The sequence below is a fragment of the Gymnodraco acuticeps genome, unplaced genomic scaffold, assembly GCF_902827175.1.
Source record: "Gymnodraco acuticeps unplaced genomic scaffold, fGymAcu1.1, whole genome shotgun sequence".
NCBI classification, from domain to species: Eukaryota; Metazoa; Chordata; class Actinopteri; order Perciformes; family Bathydraconidae; genus Gymnodraco; species Gymnodraco acuticeps.
This window is the reverse complement of record NW_022990838.1, coordinates 366,388-390,093: the sequence shown is the minus strand read 5'-3', so window position 1 is coordinate 390,093 and position 23,706 is coordinate 366,388. Positions and strand designations below refer to the sequence as shown.

At 41.1% G+C, this 23,706-nt stretch overlaps 1 protein-coding gene across 10 annotated transcripts in view; it reads right to left on the bottom strand.

The window, feature by feature from the left end:
- Window positions 1–23,706, bottom strand: part of specc1 (sperm antigen with calponin homology and coiled-coil domains 1) — a 111,294-nt gene that overhangs the window by 83,873 nt on the left and 3,715 nt on the right. For 3 of the 10 annotated variants that reach the window (XR_004570683.1, XM_034232977.1, XM_034232987.1), the window contains exons 2-3: window positions 8,167–8,351; window positions 7,230–7,362 (exon numbers count right to left, since the gene is read on the bottom strand). Coding sequence is in view for 9 of the 10 variants with exons in the window: in XM_034232977.1 (XP_034088868.1) it covers window positions 7,230–7,362; window positions 8,167–8,328 (295 nt within the window). In the remaining variant the exon portion in view is untranslated. Of the gene's footprint in view, window positions 1–7,229; window positions 7,363–8,166; window positions 8,352–8,479; window positions 8,501–8,906; window positions 9,058–9,723; window positions 9,785–17,722; window positions 17,746–22,782; window positions 22,919–23,706 lie in introns of those variants that run through there. The other 7 variants (XM_034232980.1, XM_034232985.1, XM_034232981.1 and 4 more) reach the window with 7 other exon arrangements.

Genomic DNA, 23,706 nt, shown 5'->3' with positions numbered 1-23,706 from the left:
TAATTAATAAGGAATAGAAAGGCATCGTCCATCTGGGGGGGCTGGCAGACATCACATATGTCAAACAATGAGGGAGAAACTTGATCTCCATTACTCACTGACAGCAGGCCTTTCATACAGCAGTGGCTGGAGGCTAACGGAAAGAAATCACCATTGGGGGAATGACACAGCAAAAATACATTTGGTCTTGAAAATCCTCAGAGCAGGAAAAGCACACGAGATGCAGTTGGATCTCAGTTTTACATAACAGTCTATTCTATTTTTATACTCAAGTAAAATGTACCTCACGGGTAGGAGGGCAGAACAATGAAGGCTGTAAAGCTAAGCTGATGCCGATCATTAACTCTGGTCTTCTCACTGAGAGAGATGTATGATGTGACAACATTGTGCTGAGACATGTCATTCAGGTGAAAGACGGTATGCGGCAGAAACACGGACACTGGCAGCTTTTCAAATCTTCAATCTTGTGTTAAAGACTCAACTTCTACCTCAAGGCAAACATTTATCTTACATTTTTCCAAACAAACACAACGGGATAAAAGAATAAATCAAGAAATACTGTAGAGCAAAAGAAAATATGATTAGATGTCCAGCAGAGATACAAACCAATGAATGGGTCCCATTTACATCCAAGTACAATTCAGTATGATTATTGCAATTTTCTATTCTATTTTCTATTCTTCAAATGTAACACAATGATGTGCTACAGTATAATTCAAGTCTATTTATTTCTAGTACAAACATATTTACAGAAATCATATCATTCTTTTCTATCTCCCAAGATAGTCATTGTTTTCGGTTGAGATCATCTAAGGCCACAAACAACAGTAGCATAAAACGTCACACAAATGTGGGTCTTAAAGGGAACTCTGTCCATTTTACATACAAAGTCTGTTTAAAAGGTCTTAGTAGAACTGGATATATGTGCATATAAGTTGTACAAAGCTTTTTATGACTTCTAAAAGTGCTGCGCAAAGTCTGCTAAATGTCCTTAAGTGATGTCCGTTGAGTCAAGTGTTTATTAGTGAATCAAACGTCAAAAAGACTCACTAAAAGACACTGATGCCCAAACTTTGTTGGGTCAACGATTTCACATTGAGACAGGTGAAGGTGAGCGCCTGTCAATGACATGTCCGTTTGTAAAGTTATGGCCTGCAGTCGTCCCCTTCGAGTGTTTTATTTATAGAGCAGGACAGTCTTATCTCCTTCTGTCTATTCTCCTCGCACGCTCCAGGGACTCTCCAAGTGAAAGCTTTACTGAATTATTGATGAATTGTTTTAAATAAGTCATCAGGACGAGGCTGGGTTTTAACCCGTTGTCTGACAGCATGCTAGAGTTAGTTAAGTGCCAAGGGGAGAAAGGGGGAAGGACTCCATTAGCAAAAATAACAGTTTTGACTCATTAGCACGGCATGCTGTGAGGGGAGGCAGGGGCGGGGTCAGACATCTGACCTTCTGAGTCAGTACTGTGTGTGTGAGTGTGAGTGTGTGTGTGTGTGTGTGTGTGTGTGTGTGTGTCATGAACTTGTGTGCCACATTGCTATTTCCCGAGGGACATTTTTAAAAGCCTTAAACTACTTTGCTTGAATCTTTTTTAGTTTGTGCTCCAGCGTTCTTTTAAATTCATCAAGAAAGACAAAAGCATTTTACAATGCGAGAATAATATCTACAGTAAGATCTGTGATTTTTTATACAAAGCCTGTTAATGCATAGCTCATGTTTGGTTGGAACTAGAGATAAGTTATTGTCGAAATATTATATCATAGTCAAAATGTAAATTACAGATACATTTTATGACCGGAAAATGCACTGTGTTGCCCAATTAGAAATTTGACAAAATGTGGTATTACTCAGAAGGGTTTTGTCTAAACCGGGTAACAGGGGCGCTGCACCCTCTTACTTTCGACGTGCGCCCTCATACCAAAACCCGGATTTCCCCCGTAAAATGTTAAAGTGATGCCAGAAAATAATATTTCTGTTCTTCAAAAACGGTATAATTACTCCAAAAACATGAAAATCGTGTCATACGGCATAGACAGCTTTGTTTTTACGGAGCTCCGACGTCGCGTTGTTGTTAACGTCCGCGGCGTCATATTCTCGCGAGAATTGATATATCTTATAAGATCAACGCCACAGTATTGCCTTCATACTATATTTTTCTAGAAAAAACCCTGCTCTGTCTTCACATACGATAGTATCTTTATAACTACTGATTATCACAAGAAGGAAGCTTTAATGTTTGCGACCTTGCTTTCTGATGTACGCACAGATTCTTAGGCATGTGTGACCCAGTTTGAATCAAACTTGAGAAAATAAATGATGCATCTACTGCCGACCTCATTCCTACAATTGATTTGCATAATTTTCAGTAGGGATGAGGGTACAATAACACTTTGACACAAGATGACGAACTGTTACCAAATAGAGACGCATAATTTGTGAGCAGCAAATGAAAGTACAACGGTTAATACTCTTTACATTTACCTTAAGTTAAAATAGGTTTTTACCACTCAGGGAGGGTCTTGTCATCTGTCCACAGCCTAGTCACAAAATGAACTGGAATGGTCTCCGAGAAAAACTCAATTACTTCTTGAGGGGTATGATGACAGTTCTGCTGCAGTGGGCCTTAATCTGCCATCACGTGATTTTCTCTGAGCTCACCACCAGGCAGGGCGCAGAGCATAGTGAATACGGCCGATGAGATTAATAGTGCTGCACAGGTTTATATCATCAAAAAATAGCTATGTCAAATCCAACTGTTATCTCTGAAAGGAAAGTGGTAACCAGGGTCAAAGGACAGCATTCGGTGGCAATTTGGAGTAATATGCCACACCAAGGGCACGGCTCTCTTTTTAGGAAAACAATGGCACAGAGTCGTTTACCCCGATCATGTAAAGGTAGCTATAGAGACCAATAAGCCCCAACTGCTTTTTAAATGAGTAATCTCACATATCAACAAGGGGGGGAAACCCATTTGTTTAAGACAAACCTGACAACACTGATGATAACGACAACATCCATCCATCTTATCCCGCTTATCCGTGGTCGGGTCACGGAGGTAGCAGTTCCAGCAGAGAGCCCCAAACTTTCTTTTCCCTGGCCACATAAACCAGCTCTGACTGGGGGATCCCAAGGCGCTCCCAGGCCAGCGAAGAGACATAATCCCTCCACCTGGTCCTAGGTCTACCCCTCGGTCTCTTCCCAGCTGGACGTGCCTGGAACACCTCCCTAGGGAGGCGCCCAGGTGGCATCCTAACTAGGTGCCCGAACCACCTCAACTGGCTCCTTTTGACGCGAAGGAGGAGCGGTTCAACACCGAGTCCCTCCCTGATGACCGAACTTCTCACCTTATCCCTAAGGGAGACACCAGCCACCCTGCGGAGAAAACCCATCTCGGCCGCTTGTATCCGCGATCTCGTTCTTTCGGTCATGACCCATCCTTCATGACCATAGGTGAGGGTAGGAACGAAAATGGCCCGGTAGACAGAGAGCTTTGCCTTCTGGCTCAGCTCCCTTTTCGTCACAACGGTGCGGTAAAGCGACTGCAGTACCGCTCCCGCTGCTCCGATTCTCCGGCCCATCTCACGCTCCATTGTTCCCTCACTCGAGAACAAGACCCCGAGAACTCCTTCACTTGGGGTAAGGACTCATTCCCTACTTGGAGTGGACAGTCCATCGGTTTCCTGCTGAGAACCATGGCCTCAGATTTGGAGGTGCTGATCCTCATCCCAGCCGCTTCACACTCGGTTGCGAACCGATCCAGTGAGTGCTGAAGGTCGCAGACCGATGAAGCCATTAGAACCACATCATCTGCAAAAAGCAGTGGTGCAATCCTTAGTCCACCGAACTGCAGACCCCCTCCCCCACGACTACGCCTCGAAATCCAGCCATGAATATTGCAAACAGGATTGGTGACAAAGCGCAGCCCTGGCGGAGGCCAACCCTCACCGGAAATGGGTCTGACTTACTGCCGAGGACCCGGACACAGCTCTCGCATTGGGAGTACAGAGATTGGATGCCCTGAGTAGAGACCCCCTCACCCCATAATCCTGCAGCACCTCCCACAGTAACTCCCTGGGAACTCGGTCATACGCCTTCTCCAAATCTACAAAACACATGTAGACCGGATAAGCGTACTCCCAGGCCCCCTCCAGGATCCTTGCGAGAGTAAAAAGCTGATCCGTGGTTCCACGACCAGGACGGAATCCGCATTGTTCCTCCTCAATCTGAGGTTCGACAATCACACAAGAAATCTCAAGTATTTGAGAATATGCATTTTGCCCAAATGCAAATCAGATTTCAGGGAATTTTCTCTTTACCCAAAACAGATTTTACTTCAGACACTTTCCTTTCTACATCAATAAATATTAAAGCTTTCAGATAAAAACTTCAATGAGTTTAAAATACCACAGATCATCACCCCAATCTATATTCAAATCGTGGCATTTCCTCTGTGTGGACATTTCAGCAGAACTCTCATGCTCAGTGGCTTAGAAATGATAGCAGGAGGCTAAATGATGATTGTCACCGCCGGCATGCATGATTAACCATTGCTGCTCTTTCAGGTGTCAAATAGGATCTTCCACTTGCTGATTATTTAGATTCTTGAGACCTGTTAGACGAATCCATTCATTGTCTGTCGTTATACTTCTTGACGTGCACTGATGTAGAGCGCAGCACAGGTGGCAGGTGCAGAACAAAACAGCTTCCACTATGGGAAAATTATTTGAAGTTCTACATGCTTGATGATTTTAAAATCATCAATATGATAACAGCAGCTCTGTTCTATTTTAGAGATGAGTTTCTTTACAGTGGCAATAGACTGTCTTTTGCTTTAACTGATCATTATAAAGTAAATGTTGATTGCAAAATGTAGAATAATGACACCACTGACGTTGGTTAGGCTCCGCTTTCACTATGCAATTTGATCTATGATAGGGTATGATCTCCCAGGGAAATGAAGGTTACACTTAGAGCACACAAAGGAAGCAGATAAAGCTTGAGTTACTGTATGCCTATACTTATGAAGGTAACAAAATAATAGCATAGAGAGACTATAGTCTGAACAAAGTCAGGAGACATTTTATTTCCTCCCACATAGTCATGGATGGCCTTTTACTGCTAGCCCCTTCTGCTCTAAAAGCAGCACAAGACAAAAGCTCCCTAGAAGGGAAATTAACTGTAAGAACTACCTTGCAAAGGACCTGTTGACAAAGGAGGCAAAGAGGTAAAGATATTAAAAAAACATTACATAATTTACCAAACCTGCCACCAGGCGTTTCTTTCAGTCTGCCTTTATCATAGCACTGAGATCAGGGTTTCTACTTCAAATTGTGATCTTTATGATTGTTTCTTACTTACAATAGCCAGTTTGCGCGGTATAAATGTTGCCAACGATATGAACATGTAGATTGTCCTGCTTGTTCATATGAATATCAAACACCAACAGTTGGAAAGTTGTTAATTGCAACTTTAATACAAATGATTATTTAACAATATTCCTATCCTCAACTTTGGTTGACGACCATAAAGGGGCTAGCGTAAGAGTAATATGGGAAGACCAAGTGGGAATCTGGTTTTGTCCTTGGGTGTGAAAACAGCTAAGGAGGACAAGACAAACTTTGGGTAATTAGAGTCCAATTCACTGAAAGCTGGACGGACCCACAGCCTAATTGTGTTTGAAAGACCCAGAGCCTCACTTGGCCTCGGTTTCTCACTGGAGGCTTTGTCAAGTAGAATTCAATTATCTTTGCTTTAGCTGTAGCACAACAACACAAGCCTTTGAAGGAGAATTCTCACTAGTGCACATCAAACTGTGGTTTGGACACCAAAAGCAAACACAGCCACCTCCCTCATGTTGGGAACAACATTAATTACTGCAAACAAATCCCTGTCATTACCTACAGCCACATTAGTCTTATATGTAATACATGTTTTTCCATCAGCTCTATTTGTAGTTGCTCTGTTTATCCAGTGGCACACCTAGCTCATACAAAGTACAATACCAACATCATTCAACAGATAATACAAATACTTAAAAGTGTTTAGGCTTACAAAGCATCCTGTTAATAATGTACAGCATTTTCAGTGACTTGGCGAGTTAATAAGATAATGTGTGATTCACTCACTCACTTCACAAAAGATGTACATGGATGGCATGGACCAAACAACAATAGCAATGTGTTCAACGCAGAAGCCGTAGTCATCAAGTCTGTCAGTTATTTACACCCTTCTCCTGGTCTTCTCATACAACACGAGAGCAATAAAATATCTGTATGCCTGTTTAATGTTGTTTGAGATGTTGCCGAAGTTATTCTTGTTACAACTTCGCAGTTAGCCTAATATTGACTAATAGACTAATATTGCAATAATTGGAAAATAATTTCACCATTGGATGTGATATATTTCATCCATATTTTGAAGAAAATTATCTCAAAATATACCAATATACCATAAATGTTCATTTATACACGTGTGTTAAGCAGGAAGGGGGCTGGAGGGTGATGGGGAAGATATTGTGGACGTCACGTCTTTAGATGATAACTGCATTTTAATGCTGCTTTTCAAATGTGGATATATACGGCCATTACTTGAGAAATATGCTTGGGAAATACTGCCCATAATTACATCTCTACAGTATTACAAAAATTGCATTCTCAATAATCTCGTCTCATTTGAAAATGTTACATAATGCTTAAGGCTAGCACCGAATAAAGCAAAAATAACACCAAAAGGCCAGCCAAAAAAAAAACACATAATTGTTCTCTTTTTGGAGAGAAAGAAGTACATTTTCCTCATTTGTAATAAAAAACATAGCCTGTTAATCGGGTGGCTGAGCTGTTGTTTTGAGAGGAGTAGACCATGAATGCTTCCAGTCTCTTAGTTTTGGACCAAAACCCAGAGAACCTTAGTCCTCTTCAGCCACCTGCATCTCATCAATGCCAACCAAATCAAAAGAAAAGGAAAACAAAAAAGGGGAAAGTGGAAAGAGGAAAATCTCTAAATGTACCACCTGTCTAATGGTGAACTGTGGCCCTCTAGTGGTCAGTTGCATTACTTTCATACTGCAGTGTTAACCATAATAATCTCCTAACTCTGACACAGATACGAGTCACATCCATAATGTGTGAGCATTGCAACACTCTTCCCGATTTTTGGCATTTTGACATCAAACCAAGTCTCTAAAATGAGGTCATTAAAGATATCTGATAAGACAGGAAGTCCCCTACCCGACAGGCTGCGAGGGCGGGCCTCCAGCAGATCTGAGATGGCTCCAGTGGTTACGGTCTTTTTCATCCGGGAGCCAGAGGCCGCTCCCAGTGCCGGCTTCGTCAAGGCATCGTCACTGCTGGCTCTTTTCATCTGGAAACACAAACAGCACAGCCTCTAAGTATCAACCATATAGCTCTACTAATGTTAACATTATGTTTAATAGCTATTCAATTTGCTTCATTCATTATGTGAAGGTATGAGCATGTGCCTTTATGGTGGATTACAGGTTTGTATCATTTTCATTTTTCAATTGAAAAAGTGCATTACGACTTCATTTTGGACCATTATTATTATCATACAATAAAGTACATACTCAAGTACTGTACTTAAGTACAATTTTAAAGTTACCTGAGTATTTTCAACTTGTGCTTTTTACTACTCCACTACATTTGGAAACCGAGATTGTACTCTACCACATTTATTTGACAGCTTTAATTACTACATGTATATAGCTTCAGATTATTAGCTTATACAATATATACTAAACTAATTAATAAACATTGACCCATTGTTTTTTGGTAACACATCCAGCAGCCGTATATAAAGTAATTCAAATCAGCTCTATCTTCACTACCTGTAACAGACGCATTCATTTATCACTAGTTTTTTTTTGGTTCTTACTGTATGGTATATTTAGATGCAGATACATTCGTACTGAATACAGAACTTTGACTTGGAACACCTTTTCTTCAGTAAAAGATCTGAGTACTTCCTCCACCTCTGGCTGCACCTATGCTTTAGAACAGGAGGTGAACTCTGGATTCAAGATTCAAAGGTTTTATTATCATGCGCACAGTAGCTACAGTGTAGTTATGGCAATGCAAATCTTAGGTCCAGAGCTCCTCCAACAATGCAACATATTATGTGTAGGATTGTGTTGCGTTTGTGACTCACCCTACTGAGGCGCTGGTCTGAGGCCAGTGTGTTGGAGGATCTGGAGGTCTTCATGGCTGTGGAGGTGGTGGTGGAGGAGGATGAAGCAAAGGAGTTCTGCTTGGTCCGCTCCTGGAGTCCAGACTTGGGCAGCCCCACCTTGGTGGCGCCCGATTTCATCATGGCTGCGTTTCAGCTAACCACACCTGTCCAGAGAACAGAGGAAAATGTTGACAAACAAACTTTTACATTTCATCCTCAAGTATTTACGTATAGTTGATGCTTGGTATTGTCTCATTGAAGGTTGCTTTCTTTAAGCACCACATTATCCAACCCTGTTTATGCCGCAGAAGCACTTTATTAGTCCCCTCAGCAGGGAAAAGTGCAGGCCCACTGCTAGTAGACTAAGATAATAAATAAAGAGGCAAGCACACGTTAATACAAGTAAATCAACAAGTATCTACACATCCATTGTAAAAAAATAAGAAAGAAAGTCAGTGAACATATAAAGTCTTTAAGTAGGGCGCCAATAATATTATAAATAAATTAAAGAAAGTGTTTAATGGAATGATCTCTTTTACAATGGTGTTGCAGACTAAGATAGGAAAGCAAACATTAATACAAATAGTGTAAAATATACATGTTGAATATAGCTTAAGAGCAATACCCAGGGTTCTTACACCTTTTCCACAGTCAAATTCAAGCACTTTTCAAGCATCTTACAGCTGTACATACTTATACTCAAATGATTATTTCCCTACCTCACATTAAATCAGATGTTCTTTATGCTATAAACAACCAAGGACTTGGACAACCAAGGACTGTTGACCTCTGGGTGAGTGCTGCTTCCTACCTTCACTGGAATAACAATGGCTAATCCCAAACTGTACTGCTTTTTCCTTGCGTTATTCGCCGCCTCCCTACCCCCTCCTGCGCATAACAAATGCGAACCGCCACTACTATCATGTGTGAATATGAGGTCTCTACACAAGATGATTACGCTACATTCCACTGTCAATGTGCGCACAAAACAAACTAGGCATTGTGACTCACTGCTAGCTCTTGGCCGTGCTCTGATTGTATTATGATATCGGGCAATGTGCATGTTCATCCTGGACCTTCTATTGCAGTGGTTCCCAAACTTGTTGTGCCCAAGGCACACCAAAGGACAAGTACAAATCTCAAGGCACACCTATTGTGCAAAATAGCCCTTATAACACGTGTTATCACTCATATCATGTAAAATATCTGTAAATGTGCATAATTATTTACTAATGCCAAATAAAATGTGACAAAGACAACTATATTACTCATGAAATATTTATTAACGAAATATTTCAGAAATTAATTTGAAACTGTATCAAATTAGGCTTCATCAAAGCAGCAACACACTCATTTAAACCAGACAGGTCACAACATTAAAAATGAGGCAAAGGAAACTCAGCAGAAATTCAGCACAGAGAACTGTCAATGCAAGGAAGCGGCATTGTCCATGGTCCTGAACTACAAATTATAAATGTAACATTTCAGCAATCAGCATTGAAACATTTGCTATTGTAAATATTTTTGCCGACTTACAAATTAGTGAGATACATGTGCGTGTCGGGGCGCTGAGGAGAGGGCCACTCGCAAGTCCTGTTCAACAGAGAGCTGTGACCTCCTGTTGTTCTTTATGTAAATCAGCGTAGAAAACGCCAACTCCAGAGATGGGGTCGTTACTAAAAAAATGTAATATATTACACTACTTCGTTACTATCTACATAAAGTAACTCGTTATTTTACTCGCCGAGCACGTACGAACTGCACATGCGTGAGTGGCAATAACTTTCCTTACCAGCAGGCGGCGGTAGTGTGTATTTGTCATTCAAAACAGGCAACAACCGGAAGACAGAGAAGAAGAACAGACTGCGTGATATAAACAAACCACAAATAGCGTGTGCGGTAGCTTCACCTTAGCATGTGTTCTTTGCAGGTGTTTGTTGAGGTTTGACCACGTGGTGTTTACAGCAGTGGATAACAGCTTCTGGCTTGGACACAGTTTGCACCTCACCGTCACATTCCTGTCTATTCTTCGGACGAACTCAAAGTAATGGGCATACCTCCACCCCTCGAGAGTTATCGCTGACTCAGCCATGTTTATGCAGCACTGCACGTGGAGATGTGGACGCGCAAGTCGCGCAGATTACGTACATATAAACCTACAAAGTACTGATATAGTAAATTAAAAAATAATTATTTGTTGTGTAGTTGTATATTGCAATAATAACGTATGGTCGTCACAAAATCCCACGGCACACCCGGACTTGCCTCACGGCACACCAGTGTGCCGCGGCACACCGTTTGGGAACCACTGTTCTATTGTATGTAGCCCTAGTTCTGACCTGTGCCCTGATGTCAATCTTTGTTACAATGATCTGAGTTTCCCTGACTTCTGCTCTCGTAAAGCTTTAGGTTTTCTACATGTAAATGCTAGAATCATAACAACAGTCGGTGTTTCTTGTGAGTGTTTCCCCGGTACACAAATACAATACACACAAACATACACACACTCGCGAGCTTCCCCCAGAGCAGTAATACAAATGAAAATGTGTCTTCGGGTCAATGTGACTCAAGGCCGTATTCATGGAGTCAACATTGGGGGGGACCAAAAATTCAATCAAAATTTGAATACTAATTTCCTGCCATTCTAAAGGAAAATATATAAAAATGCACTAACACATGAGATACTTTAAAACCTGTTCAACCCCATGCCCCTGCCCGTGGGGGCAAAACACAACAATATTCAATAAACTGTGTCTCAGGCATGGGCGTAGGAAGCATCCTCAATGTGGGTGGGACAATTTGACGTGGGGTGTGGGCAGGTGGTGGACCTAACCTCCTCTAGGGGGGTCCGGGGGCATGCTCCCCCGGGAAGTTTTTTTTTTTTAAAATGTTGAAGTTAAATGCATCTATCTGGTGCACTTTGAGAGCAAAATTAGGGACACCATATGAAACAGAACTGAACAGATTTACTTTTTCTTTATGCATATTTTACAAATCACTCCCCTTTTAAACTGTAGTATGAGTTGGAATGATTTCATACCTGTTATTGTCTTATTTTGTATAACTATAATGATCATATAAAGGTGTGCCTTGGAAATACTTGTTTTGCATCAATCTTGATACAGGGTACTACTTATTATGTTAGTATGGATTCCTAAAGCTTTTAGTCTACTATCCCATCATTCAAGGGTGATTTTCACTATAAGTAATGGTTTATTTTCTGGACGGACACTATCATTTACATTTTTGTACTATGTTCAATCTGAATTTACTTAAAAAACATCTATATTGATTCTGACTTTGTCTACATCCAACTCACAGGTTTATCATTGCTTTGAGAAAAAAGATTATTCAGTTACCCATTTTAGAAGTGAAGATATAGTCAATTGTTCTGGGAATGTCATTTTCGAGCCTGAGACCTGAAAAACAGGCTTGGGGCTTAACTGGTTAAAATGTTTTACCATAATGTCTAATTGTGCATTGTATTACATCGCCCTATTTTATCTAGTTTAGCTTTTCTTGTTTCGTTGTTTGTAATGGCAGAGATTAGGGATGAATAAAGTACAACTATAACCATAATCATATTAAAGCATTTCAATCCATAGAAAGGTCTGTGCCACACAATTTCAGTAGAAACAGGAACACTTTATTGCCCTTTTGTTTTACAGTCACGACTCGCACTAGCTGCTTGCCGCTCAATCAAAATCAAAAGACCCCCAACTTCCCCAAAAACTGTCTAATGTCACTGCCACCCTTCCTCTTGCTCATGCTTACAGCTTGACCTCGGCGATCTGCAGTTGCTGATGTGATGAATCCGGGTCAGCAGCGCCGGATATAAGATAATTAAACATGTTTATTAGCAATTCCGAGCGTTCTAAACCCAGCGCGAGCTATGGTGCACACTGCAACCCTATCTTTGAAATGCTTCTGACGATTATGAAATACTATTTCATAATTGTAGAGTATTTATTTAATTAATTCTGGCACCTTTGGTATTCCATAGCTGTAACACATCACAGTTTTAAATATTTCCACACTCTACAAAGAAATAATAGCCTACTCATGAATAAATATGTATACATCCAAAACGACACCGTCATTTTCGAAATTACGAAATAAAATTATGAAATAAAATAATATAGATTACTTTAGGGCTAACTAGAAAAGATACCAGAACTGATGTAGGGCAAACTAAAACATGACTGACCTGCTTGGAGCATCAAGCTAACTGAAGCTGGACTCAGACGTGCGACAGCAAAGTACACCCCGGGTACAAAATAAAGGTATGCATAAACAAACATGGCGGAACTAATTTACATATGAAAAGAATATATCATTTTGGTGAAGTTCACAATAACAGAAAATAAAGATTTTCAAGTTTACAAATAGCCAAAATAAAAAAGTCATAGAATAGCAATTTTATTTTAATAAAAAAAAAAAAAATGTTTTTGTTATTTTTGCTATTTATTGGGGGGGGGGGGGGGACATTTTGAGTGTATCTGAATATTGGGGGGGGATGTGTGTCCCCCAATATTGAATCGGCCCTGACTGATTTCTATAGAGCAAGTCACATTTGGTTTAGGCACGAAACATACTACCAGTAGAAATACATTGATTTTCAAATCTTTCTGTGTCGAATCAATAGATTATATTTTGTGACTATAACACGAAATGCCGTGAGACTGGGTTGAATTACAACAGTGAGTGCTTCATCCTCTGAACACCACAGGATGGCGACTGTAATGCATATATTAACATAGGTACGCGTACGCTCCTCTGAAATGCTTGTCCCCTGCAATTATTATTATTATCCCTCATCGAGTTCGCTATTCAGCTTGCTAACGTTAGCTTAAACACTCTCCCATCGTGAACAACTGACATTATTTTTTTGCAAACTTTGCAGGAGGCTACTCGTGGGCTTGACCCTCGTCTTAGCCATGGCTTGTATTGGACTTCTGCTAGCCAACGCTCGTTGAAACTGCAACCTCCTGGCACACTGATCATCTACCACTCTCATCAGAATGCCCCCAGGTCACACGTAACAAAAACAGTTGCAGGTCACGCGCATACGGAGGCCGGAGCAGAGCTGTTTTACATAAAAGCGAAGCAATTAAGCGTGCTCCGACTTCTTTATTTTCTTTTAATCTAAAAAGCAAAATAAAACATTTACAATTTACAATTTCACCATTCCCAAAATTCAAGCATTTTTCAACCCTTGAAAACACATCATAACATTTCAAGCATTTTCAAGGATTTATAGATCAGAATCAAAACTTGCTTCCTGAAGCTCTAAAACATAATATGTAAGATGGAGCCCAGAATAACAGGCAGTGCTTTATGTGAATAGGAAGCCATGTTAGCACTGCCTAGTGGTATATTGTGGCTGTTCCAAAATAAACCAGCCAAGCGTTGCCTCTGAGAGAAGCTAAGGTCATTCCAGTAGCAACGGCATTAAACCACTTCCTGCTGGAGGGAGGAGAGAGAACAACATCTCTTATCTCCTGATTTGTTCAGCAGCACAGACCAACACTATCTGCACAGATCAAGTAGTACGTGACTACAACCATAACCAGTCATTCTTCTGTAAGGAATATGGTTAAAAAGCAGAACAGTAATGGCTTAATTGTTCCAGCTTCAGCAGGATGTGGTCACAAAGGCTGTTAAAAGGTGTGCATTAGATGTGTAGAAAGGAAATGGGCAAAGAGAAACTGTAGGAAATGGAAGGAGGTAGAAGGGCACTTAACCAAGGAGAGTGAGTACTGGTAAAGAGCTCTGTAGCTCCCAGATGACTTGCTGAGTCATTGATCAGGGAGGGGGGGTAACCTGATCGTCAGTCTCCCGGCACAGGGCTGCTAATGGGGTTAGCCTCTTGTCTCTGCAAGCACCAAATTGAGTGAACCCTGCATGGCTGTAAGGGACGACAGTTTTCCATGTGCTCCAAACGGTATTCTTTTTGTATTTGCTGCAGTGACTGAAATGTTGAATGTGTAGCGGAACAACAGAGAGCAGGTCATTTGATGCTACAATACAAACCTGTGTACACCAATTGTTGGCGGTGCTGCAAATAATGTTACAACTAATCAAAATGGTATCAAAATGGCAATATGGGCTAGTCCAAAATCTAAATCACAGCAAGCAAAGTATAATATCTAAATGAAGTATTGTTGGTGCTCCAAACAGTATTCAACAGACATAATAGAAACTCCTCATTTGGTGCAGATCATGTTGTTCCAAACAGAGATCTTCTAATTTTGTACATTTTACGTATATATTTGATCAAAGAATGTTTGTGGTTGCTTAGAGACGTATCTGATAGAGAACACAGTGCATGCACTTTGTTTGTTGCCCACATGAGAACATGTTGTAACATCATATGACACTAACTAAGTAACTACCTCTGCAGGCGAGATCCTGTGACTATCTCCTGCCTGCCTGCTGGGCTAGCACCTCATGGGATGTCCTACATCTCTAGATCAGTTTACAAAGCTGCAGCACCACGTAATGCTATGCTCTCAGCCTGCTCTAATCTCGGGAAGGCCAAAAGAGGAAGTGAGGCCAAATAGGATGTCTCAGTGGATCTTATACTGATTTCATTTTTGAAATGAAAGGGAACTGAGTAACAAACAAACATTAAATGTAAGCCCAGACCTTAAAAATGCAAACCTTCTATAAAGTAAAAGTCTTTATATGTTTAGTCTGATCTACTTTGCTTTTCCGTTCTGTTTCCACTGCGAGACTCAACTCTGCAAATATGACCTCTATATATTCCTCTGCAGAGACATGATCCTCAGGAGCCAGAACTGAGTGCCACTTACTTTGCAATGTCCTAGTTAGAAACCAAAATGTCTTTAAGAGACAGACAGGGGGTTTTATTCTAAAATTAGGGAACATTGACAAAGCAACATGAATGATTCATCTCTTGTAACAGATATATGTCTCAAGGTCTGATGCACAGAAGATAATGCAAACATGCATGCAATCACAGCACAAACTTGCCCAGAGACTTTCATATTTTCACATTGTGAAACATGTACTTAGCAATTGAGGGTGATTCATAGATCAGAGGGTTAAGAGGCAGCCTGAGTCAGAAGTCTTGTCAGGAGTGCACCTCCGCCTCCGATGAGGCAACTAAGACAGGAAAGGGAAGTGTATGCCACTTGGATCTAACCTAATGTTCTCATGTATTTTCCTAGACCACGTATAGAGGAACTTCCTTTATTTTCCATAACATTTATTGCATCCTAAAATAAAGAGTTTGAGCATTCACCTGATATAAATACGCTTCAGTTACCACCAGCTTCCTGACCATGTTTGCATTGATGCTAATTTGCATGGAAAAGGGCACAAATAGTTTGCACACTATATCATTGTTTTACATTGTCAGCACAATGTTAACTGCGACATAGCACTCAGATTTCATTAGTTAGTTGAAACACAGTATCAGTAGTCAACTGCCCTTTACAAATGTAATGGTACCTTTTATGTTCAATTCAATGTTTTAATTCAGCAAGCCTTTTGTTGTATTTAAGCAGTATTATCAAAGAAGAACTGAATACATGTTTATCAGAACTTATATTTATTTTCTCATGCCACGCAGCCATACATATAACTTAATTGAAATGTGTTTGAATAGCTCAGTAGCACTGAGAAACTATTGGCAGAGCGTGGCATCTCACCCTTTGAGGTTGATCTGAGAATCACACAGGTTGAGTTCTGCAGGTTTAGCGGCCACACCATCCTTTTCTGAATTCAATTTAGATCCCATAAAGTGAAAAACATATCTACACATAGATACAAACAAAATAGCGACACATAGCAACTAATAATAACACATAGCAACTGAACACTGAGCACAGGGTAGGAAAGGGGCCGGCTAACGAATAGGACTAGCCTACAGCTTGCATGGTCTGACAAAACAAACATGGATGTTGATGATATTGTGGTTTTGAACAAGGCTGGCAAGAAGATAAATGTGGATTTCGCTTTAAATTAGAAAACCAAATATAACTTGTGGTCACCACAGTCATAAGTAATGGGTTGTCATGTGCCCTAATTATATTGCTTCCAAAACCAGGAAGATGAATGTAAAGGCTGAACAAGAAACCGAGTGGTGAAGGACTTTCTCCACTTATTTCTGACAGTTGATGTTTGACTGGACTGCTGAAAGGCGATAGAGAGAACACTGAGGTCAAGAGCAACTGTTATCATTTCGGGCCTGGCTGGGTGAAACAATCTCTCTCTCTTGTGATCAAATACAAACCTGATTAAGTAAATAAAGGTATGCTTTTATCACACAAAGAAAATCAATAATCATTTTACTTGCTACAAAGTGTTCCTACGCTGTGCTATTAGTATTTCACTAATATTACTAGTATTTAACACAAGAAAGAAATCCAAAGTACTGACTCTGTGTTACAGTATCAGAGGAAATACCCTCTTGTATGTATACATGACTTAGCTTCTTCACAGTTGCCACAACCACAATTGGTTTAGAAAACACAGGGAAATCTAAGCAGTCCGGTCCTGAGCGTTCTCTGGCATTACATGCTGGTATGCCTGCTACAGTGCAGGACAGGCCATGCAAACGACTCTTCAATCATTCATGCAGTGTGTATTCGGGGGGAAAGCGAGCTCCCATCACTAGATAGTGTGTGTGAAAAGGAACATCCTCTCAGCGCCGTTTAGCGAGGTATCTTTAAAATAGAATCAATGATCAGAGGGGAAACTGCAGCCATGCAAAGAAGTGTCTGTGGTGGTACTTAATAAGGCCTAATTGAATTCAGGTGTGACTGTAAACGCTTAACTGCAAGCAATGCAACACACAATAAAGCACAACAAAACAAAGTTTGAAGCTATTCTTTATACAGTCAAATGTGTGAAAAATGATATTCCAACTTCCTGACCACCATAAGCAACACTGTGAGTGATTCAACTATTAAGCATCTACATCTGACTGTACTTTAAAATAATAATAACGAAACAAGGATATAAGAGGGTTGAATGTCACTGTGCGTCGTCATCATCACATCCTCTCATGTGTTCTTCCCTGCATGGCTCATTGGGCAGCTTTAAAGAGGTCAACCTTAGCCTTGTTATAATGTACAGTCATACAACATCAAGCTAAAAGCCATGGTTGTAAAACCTTGGAGGAATAGTTCTCCTGCCTAACATACTTCACAGGTGCAAGGTTTAGCCCTAGCCACATTTCCTATTCTTTTTATTGTCAGTGGTTGACAGAAATGTGAGAAACCTGGCAAAAATACAGCACCAGTAGATGTTCTGAGTCACACACTTCATACTTACGTCATAAGAAATTACTTCAGCTTTACCTATTTCAAACTTTTCCATTCATTAAATTCATTTTCTATCCAAAACAAACTCCCTTCTCTCTTCAACGCAGTAAAAACAATGTCTGAAGATAAACAAACATCAATATTTGAGCTTAGTTAAGCTCCTAGCATAGCATTGAGAAGGAGTGTGATGACAGATTGGTGTCAGAGAAAAGGCTATTGTAATAGTGGTGCAGTTCACTCACGTGTTCTGTAGACTCTGTCCGAGCCGGCCCTCTGCATGCATGCCCCGAAGCACAACAACACACCACAATATTCGTCCTCTGCTGAGCTCTATGCAGAGATTCTGAAGGAGAAAACTAAGGTTCAGAAGCAACGACTCAGGATGAGGGAGTACTGCAAGCTGCCAACCGCTGTGCTGTATGCGCCGTCAACTCTTTCACTCTTTCTCATGGGAAGAGGAAGAGAGGGACAGAGTCTCAGCCATGGCATGTTATTCTCCTCTCACACTTTTTCCAGACTTTTGTCTTACTCCTGAAGAACACAGTACGAAAGGGAGAATGGACCAGGAGGAGGAGGAGGAGGAGGAGGAGGAGGAGGAGGAGGAGGAGGAGGAGGAGGAGGAAGAGTTCCAACATATGGCTTTGAGAACACTGAGCCTTGAATAAGGGTAAACCCTGAAGCGTTTTTGTTAGAAAAGCAGGTGTCTGCACTTTGTTCTCCAAACAGTGGATTGAAATGTGATTTAACCTGGGACCATGTGTGTTTGCGGTTTGTGGGTGGGATGAAACTGTGTTCTTAGATTGAAAAAATACAGCCGTGTAAAGCAAGTACATGTGCTGCTTCAGTAAAAAAACATGTCTGACTTTCTGGAGTTTGAAAAATAAAGATTGATTTGTCACATTGATATGAGCTCTTCAATTCCAAAGTGGTCTGTAGGCTGGGCATAAACACCAGCTATCAACTCTGACAAAGACACTCTTTGTCTGGAAAACACTTCTAAATCTGAGGGTGGATCATTTGTGGAGGGGTCGGCATTTCTTGCTCTACCATACTGGTCTAATTGGGATCCCACACAACGTACGGCATGCCAAGGCTGCAGAGCATGTGGGTTAGAAAGCTGCTCTCTGGTACGCGATGAAACAGGCTTCAGATTGTGGCAAGTGGTAAACTGAGGAACTTGGACTGACCACACCCCTACCCACACCCCTACACCACCGCAAAAACAGCTCTTTCTAAAAGGACGCTGCAAAAGGGTTGAGAAACAGTTCAGAATCACATCCTGTTGCTGATACAGATTTGGATTGTGATATATGCTTTTAACAATGCCGATTCTGTAATGTTACCACTACTTGAATGCTGTCAAAACATTGTTCTGTTCCTGTCATTGTTCAATGTGGCTAAATGTTCCTGTGTGGCACTATGGATCACAAGATGAAGACAGAAACATACTTGTTGCTCTATTGAAATAATGTTTAATTCAACCTCAAACATAGTTCTATTAAACCTTTCAACTACTGTTTTGATTCAGGGCTTTTTTCTAATATGGGAAATGAAAGCCATCTGTATAGGTATAGCAGTGAAACATGATTTTGTTAACTATTCTAGTCTACCCTGTATGGATGGATGCAGTGCTGAACAACGTCTTTTTGGTCAAAATGCCAAAATGCCAGCAGGCCATGTAACAGCTGTCGAGACATTTCAATAGAAAGCATACAAGATGACTTTGTTCCCCACCCTGTCTTTGATGCTGGAGGAAAAGTAAAGAATAGGCTGACCCAAACAACTTTTATCCGTCACGGCGTCACCAGTGCAGCAAAAAGTATGTGACTTTGAAATGGGTGTTCTCAGTATGAGAACACTGTCCAAGTTTCCTAATATAGAACATAAACTCAGAGGAAAAGCCACTAGAGACCAGAAATGTACAGTACACTCATCTCCACCATTTATCATCTCAGCCATTAAATCAACGTACGTTTGAGGACATTTCTAGGAATGTACAACTGGAATAAGCTTCAATACTGCCAAGACCCTTTGCATATATATAATAAGTGAACACTTCCACACAGTGTGAATAGGGAAACAGGATACTGGAGTAGGTAGCAGGCCAAACATTCATAAATAATGATGGAACATAGATCAATGTGGCTGGATGCTCACTAGATGAGGAGGCAGCAGACACACCGAAGCTCCTACGCACTGCCTGCTTCTCATTTGCTTCTTGTGTCCTCCCTCCGTACACAGGAACAGCACTGAGTCAGACTCTCCGCGCAGACACAACACTGTCGCAAAGGATGTCAATATAAATGTTAAATGTGCAATGATGTTGAGTGTGTTGCTTGAAATATGACTTTGTCCACGATCACTGAAAGTACATACTACTCTCATTGCAGCGTCCAAAACGCCACAGAATTCACATTCATTTTAACTGGAGACAATTCTGCAACCAGCCGGGAAGCAAATCAGGGGGGGGGGCAAGTGCTCCCTTTCTACTTCCTTTCCCCCTATTTCCATCACCATTGCTTGAACCCCAGCCATCTTTTGTATGATATCAACCACACACACACACACACACACACACACACACACACCACACACACACACACACACACACACACACACACACACACACAGCACACCCACACACACACACACACACACACACACACACACACACACCCACACACACACACACACACACACACACACACACACACACACACACACACCACACAGCACACACACACACACACACACACACACACACACACACACACCACACACACACACACACACACACACACACACACACACACACAACACACACACACACACACACACACCACACACACACACACACACACACACCCACACACACACACACACACACACACACACACACACACACACACACACACACACACACACACACACACACACACACACACACACACCACACACACACACACACACACACACACAATAAAACCATGCTTCAAAAAATTGGAAAGATTCAATAGAGTGGTTGTCCCTTTACAGTGGTCACTTTTGATATTGTAAAACTCCACTCGACCGCATCAAATAAAGTTCTCACTGTCAGTGCTTTCAGTTCATCTGAAAAGGACATCACTAAGAGGATTAACTTTTCAACTATACATGGTAACGTAGCCTGTTATTTCCCATTTTAAAATATACAAGATTAAACAGTAGATTAACTGGCTATGAGACAAGCCAAACTATTTGATTGTACTTGTCATGGTATTACTGTATCTGAGGGGGAAAGTTGAACCTGTTGTTATTTGTGCCTTCAGTAATATTCTGGGATGAACTATAACCCAACTGGATCCCAACCATAATGTCTGAACATATTGCTTATCAACGTATAACAACTAGGAGCAGGACAGCTATTATCTTTCTGTTGCTTCTGTTGGTGTGATATAGATATGTTGCTACTGCTGCTATTGATATTACACAGCAGTTGCACATCTGACCAACATCTGCATTAGATCTAGCAAGAACAGATTACTGTTGCCATTAATGTGTTAGCTGTGCCTGACCACGTAGGCAACTTTGAGGCATCTGTAAAGCACCTGGGTCCAGACGAGACGTGTGCAAAGCCATTATCTGAGCCAAAGTGAAACAGGAAGATTGTGGGATTAGTCCGTGTGCCATGCTGTGCGCCGGTCTCTGCTCTCCCTCTGGGTTTCCCCTTTAGTCTGCAGGGATCTGAAACTAGTACGCAACAGGAGAAGAACCTCATTCCCAAAAGCAATATTGGGGAAGTTACAGTTTAGTTTAGCACCATAGCAATGCAGCAAATGTGTGACTTCTTCCGCTGTCAGTAGCTATTTGTGCAAGAGCAAAGCGTAAATGCCTACAGCTGTATACATATTATAAAATGCTAAACGGGATAAATGGCACTCCTGGGAATAGAGAACATAAAGCAAGGAAGCAATAGTTCACAAGTGGTATGTAAGCTAAGGAGCTTAAGGCTAATGGTTATTGTACAAGCTGCCTTTGTCTGGAGACTTTGATGAAATGTGCCCCATTGCTAGACAGATGAAAGCCCCTTAAGCCCTCACTAAGATACAGAACTAACCAAAAGACAGAAAACACACTTCTCAGCATTTGAATATGAAATAGCCTGAAGAGGAAAGCTGCTGCGTGAATCAGCATCGTTCAATTCAGAAAGAGATGAGAAGGAAGCAGAGCAAGTGAGGAAAGTGCTGACACAGGATTTCCTTTGATCTCCACATACGTAGGTTGTTGGGTCTGAATGTTTAGGCTACAAGAGTTCTCAAACTTTCAACACACAGGAAGAATTGGGAGATGCTGGCTCAATCTTTTTGACAGTTGTCCTCCAAGAGAAAGGGTTGGAAGTTATATTCCGCGTTTAGGACTTCTGAGATATTATTTCACTTTTTGATTATGTTCTGAAATCATGAATTAAGCCATTTCTTCACATCATGTACTAAAATGAACCGTTAAACTTGATGCCCTGAATGATCACTAACTTCTACACCAGTTAGTCTGGTTTGTATGTTATATTTCCCTGTTTCATAATAAGAGATGACCGATAAGGCCTAGCCAATACAGTTTGCAATGTCTGTACAAAGTAGTTTACTATAGCAACGATAAGTACAATACATTGGGCCATCATAAAAAGCCATTATAAGATTATAAGAATGATAAGTCATCTAGGGTAGCAACGGATACTTTCATTAGAGTTCATCTGCTAAACTATTAATATTGTTGATAAAATGTCTGAGAATAGATTTTAAATATCCTATATATTTAAGACATTCAATGGGGATGCGTTTAATTGTGGTGTTTAGTCTCATTTATAAACGTGTGCTGTTATTGGTATTGCTGAATTGTGTGGAATTCATCGACTAAATGGATATAAACAAAATACAATTCTTCAGAACATTTGGAAATAAGCAGCCATATGCTGTAAGTTTGGAGTCAAACAATGAATTACTGAAGATTTGAAATGTGCCCATTGTCCCTAAAAACCTTCTATCCTGTGTTCAGCAGGCTTACAGTAATGGGAGCTGATTCTAGATATTCTTCTTCAATATGTCCTCTGCTTCATCTTTCTCAGAGCCTGGCTCCCTCGAGGGCCACACTTCCTGCTCTGCTAGTGTCACAGTTCTTGTCTGATAAACAGTCAAAGCCACATTGCAGAAACTTCATCTGCTTTCCTGTCTGCCTTGCTGGCTACATATACAGCGAGTGGGCGTATTTCCATAGCAACATTAGCATAGCATCCATGAGAACTGCAGGGCAATAAAAAGAAACGTACCTTGTCAGAGAGAGCTCAGTGATTTTCCACAATGGAACATCCTAGTAGTGGTGCAAATGAATAGTTTTGCTGTCCAACATAAAAGGAGCATTCCCTGCTCTCTGCTTTGAGTGTAGCAACAATAGGCTCAATAGGCTTGTGGCATGAGAGCTATTTGATGTGAGCGGTGGGTGTGTTCCATGTAACCTGTACTGTAGGATGGCACAATAAAGAGATAACAATAGTCAGACCTCTTTCAGGCCAACATGTTAGACACTCCCCACGCATGTGTAAACGTCACAACTGTAAACTTGCTCTTCTTGTTTAGCTGAAAGGTTATTTACAAATGATCTATCTCTCTTTGAGTTGCTCATCAATGCTCTGAAGGACACTGTCTTGCTCTTTGGCCAGAGGGGAAGCATCCACATCAAAAGGCCACATCTATCCTCTGCTTTACCTCCAACGTGCTCCAGATGAGCCATTTACAAAAGGCATTCCTTGGAGCCCGTGAGTTGGCCTGTGATGCTTGTCAAGTATGCAGCCTGTTTCCTGGACGTTATTGAACTAAACAAATGTAGCCAGAGGAAAAAGATGATTGGCCGTTACCTTACTTCACCATATACAGTTTTCTTTCTCCACTGGCCTTAGATGGCATTTAGAAGAAAGCTGAGGGAAGGATCCTGGCAAGGCTGCAGAGGCTGGGAGCCATCTGTGCCTTTGCGATGCAAAAGTGTTGAGTTGAATTATGCACAATAGCTGCATGAACAGAGTACTGAGCAGCCTCACTTTCTGTCACATAGGGCTGCTTTTATTTATTCAACCGACTGAATGCAGTGCTCATCCCTGCTCCCATCGGTCCATCTCCTCAATGAAAGCCTCCTGCAGTAAAGGATGTGCCACTCCAGCTGCCGACTACACCTCGCCTCTCGAGGACAGATAACAGCT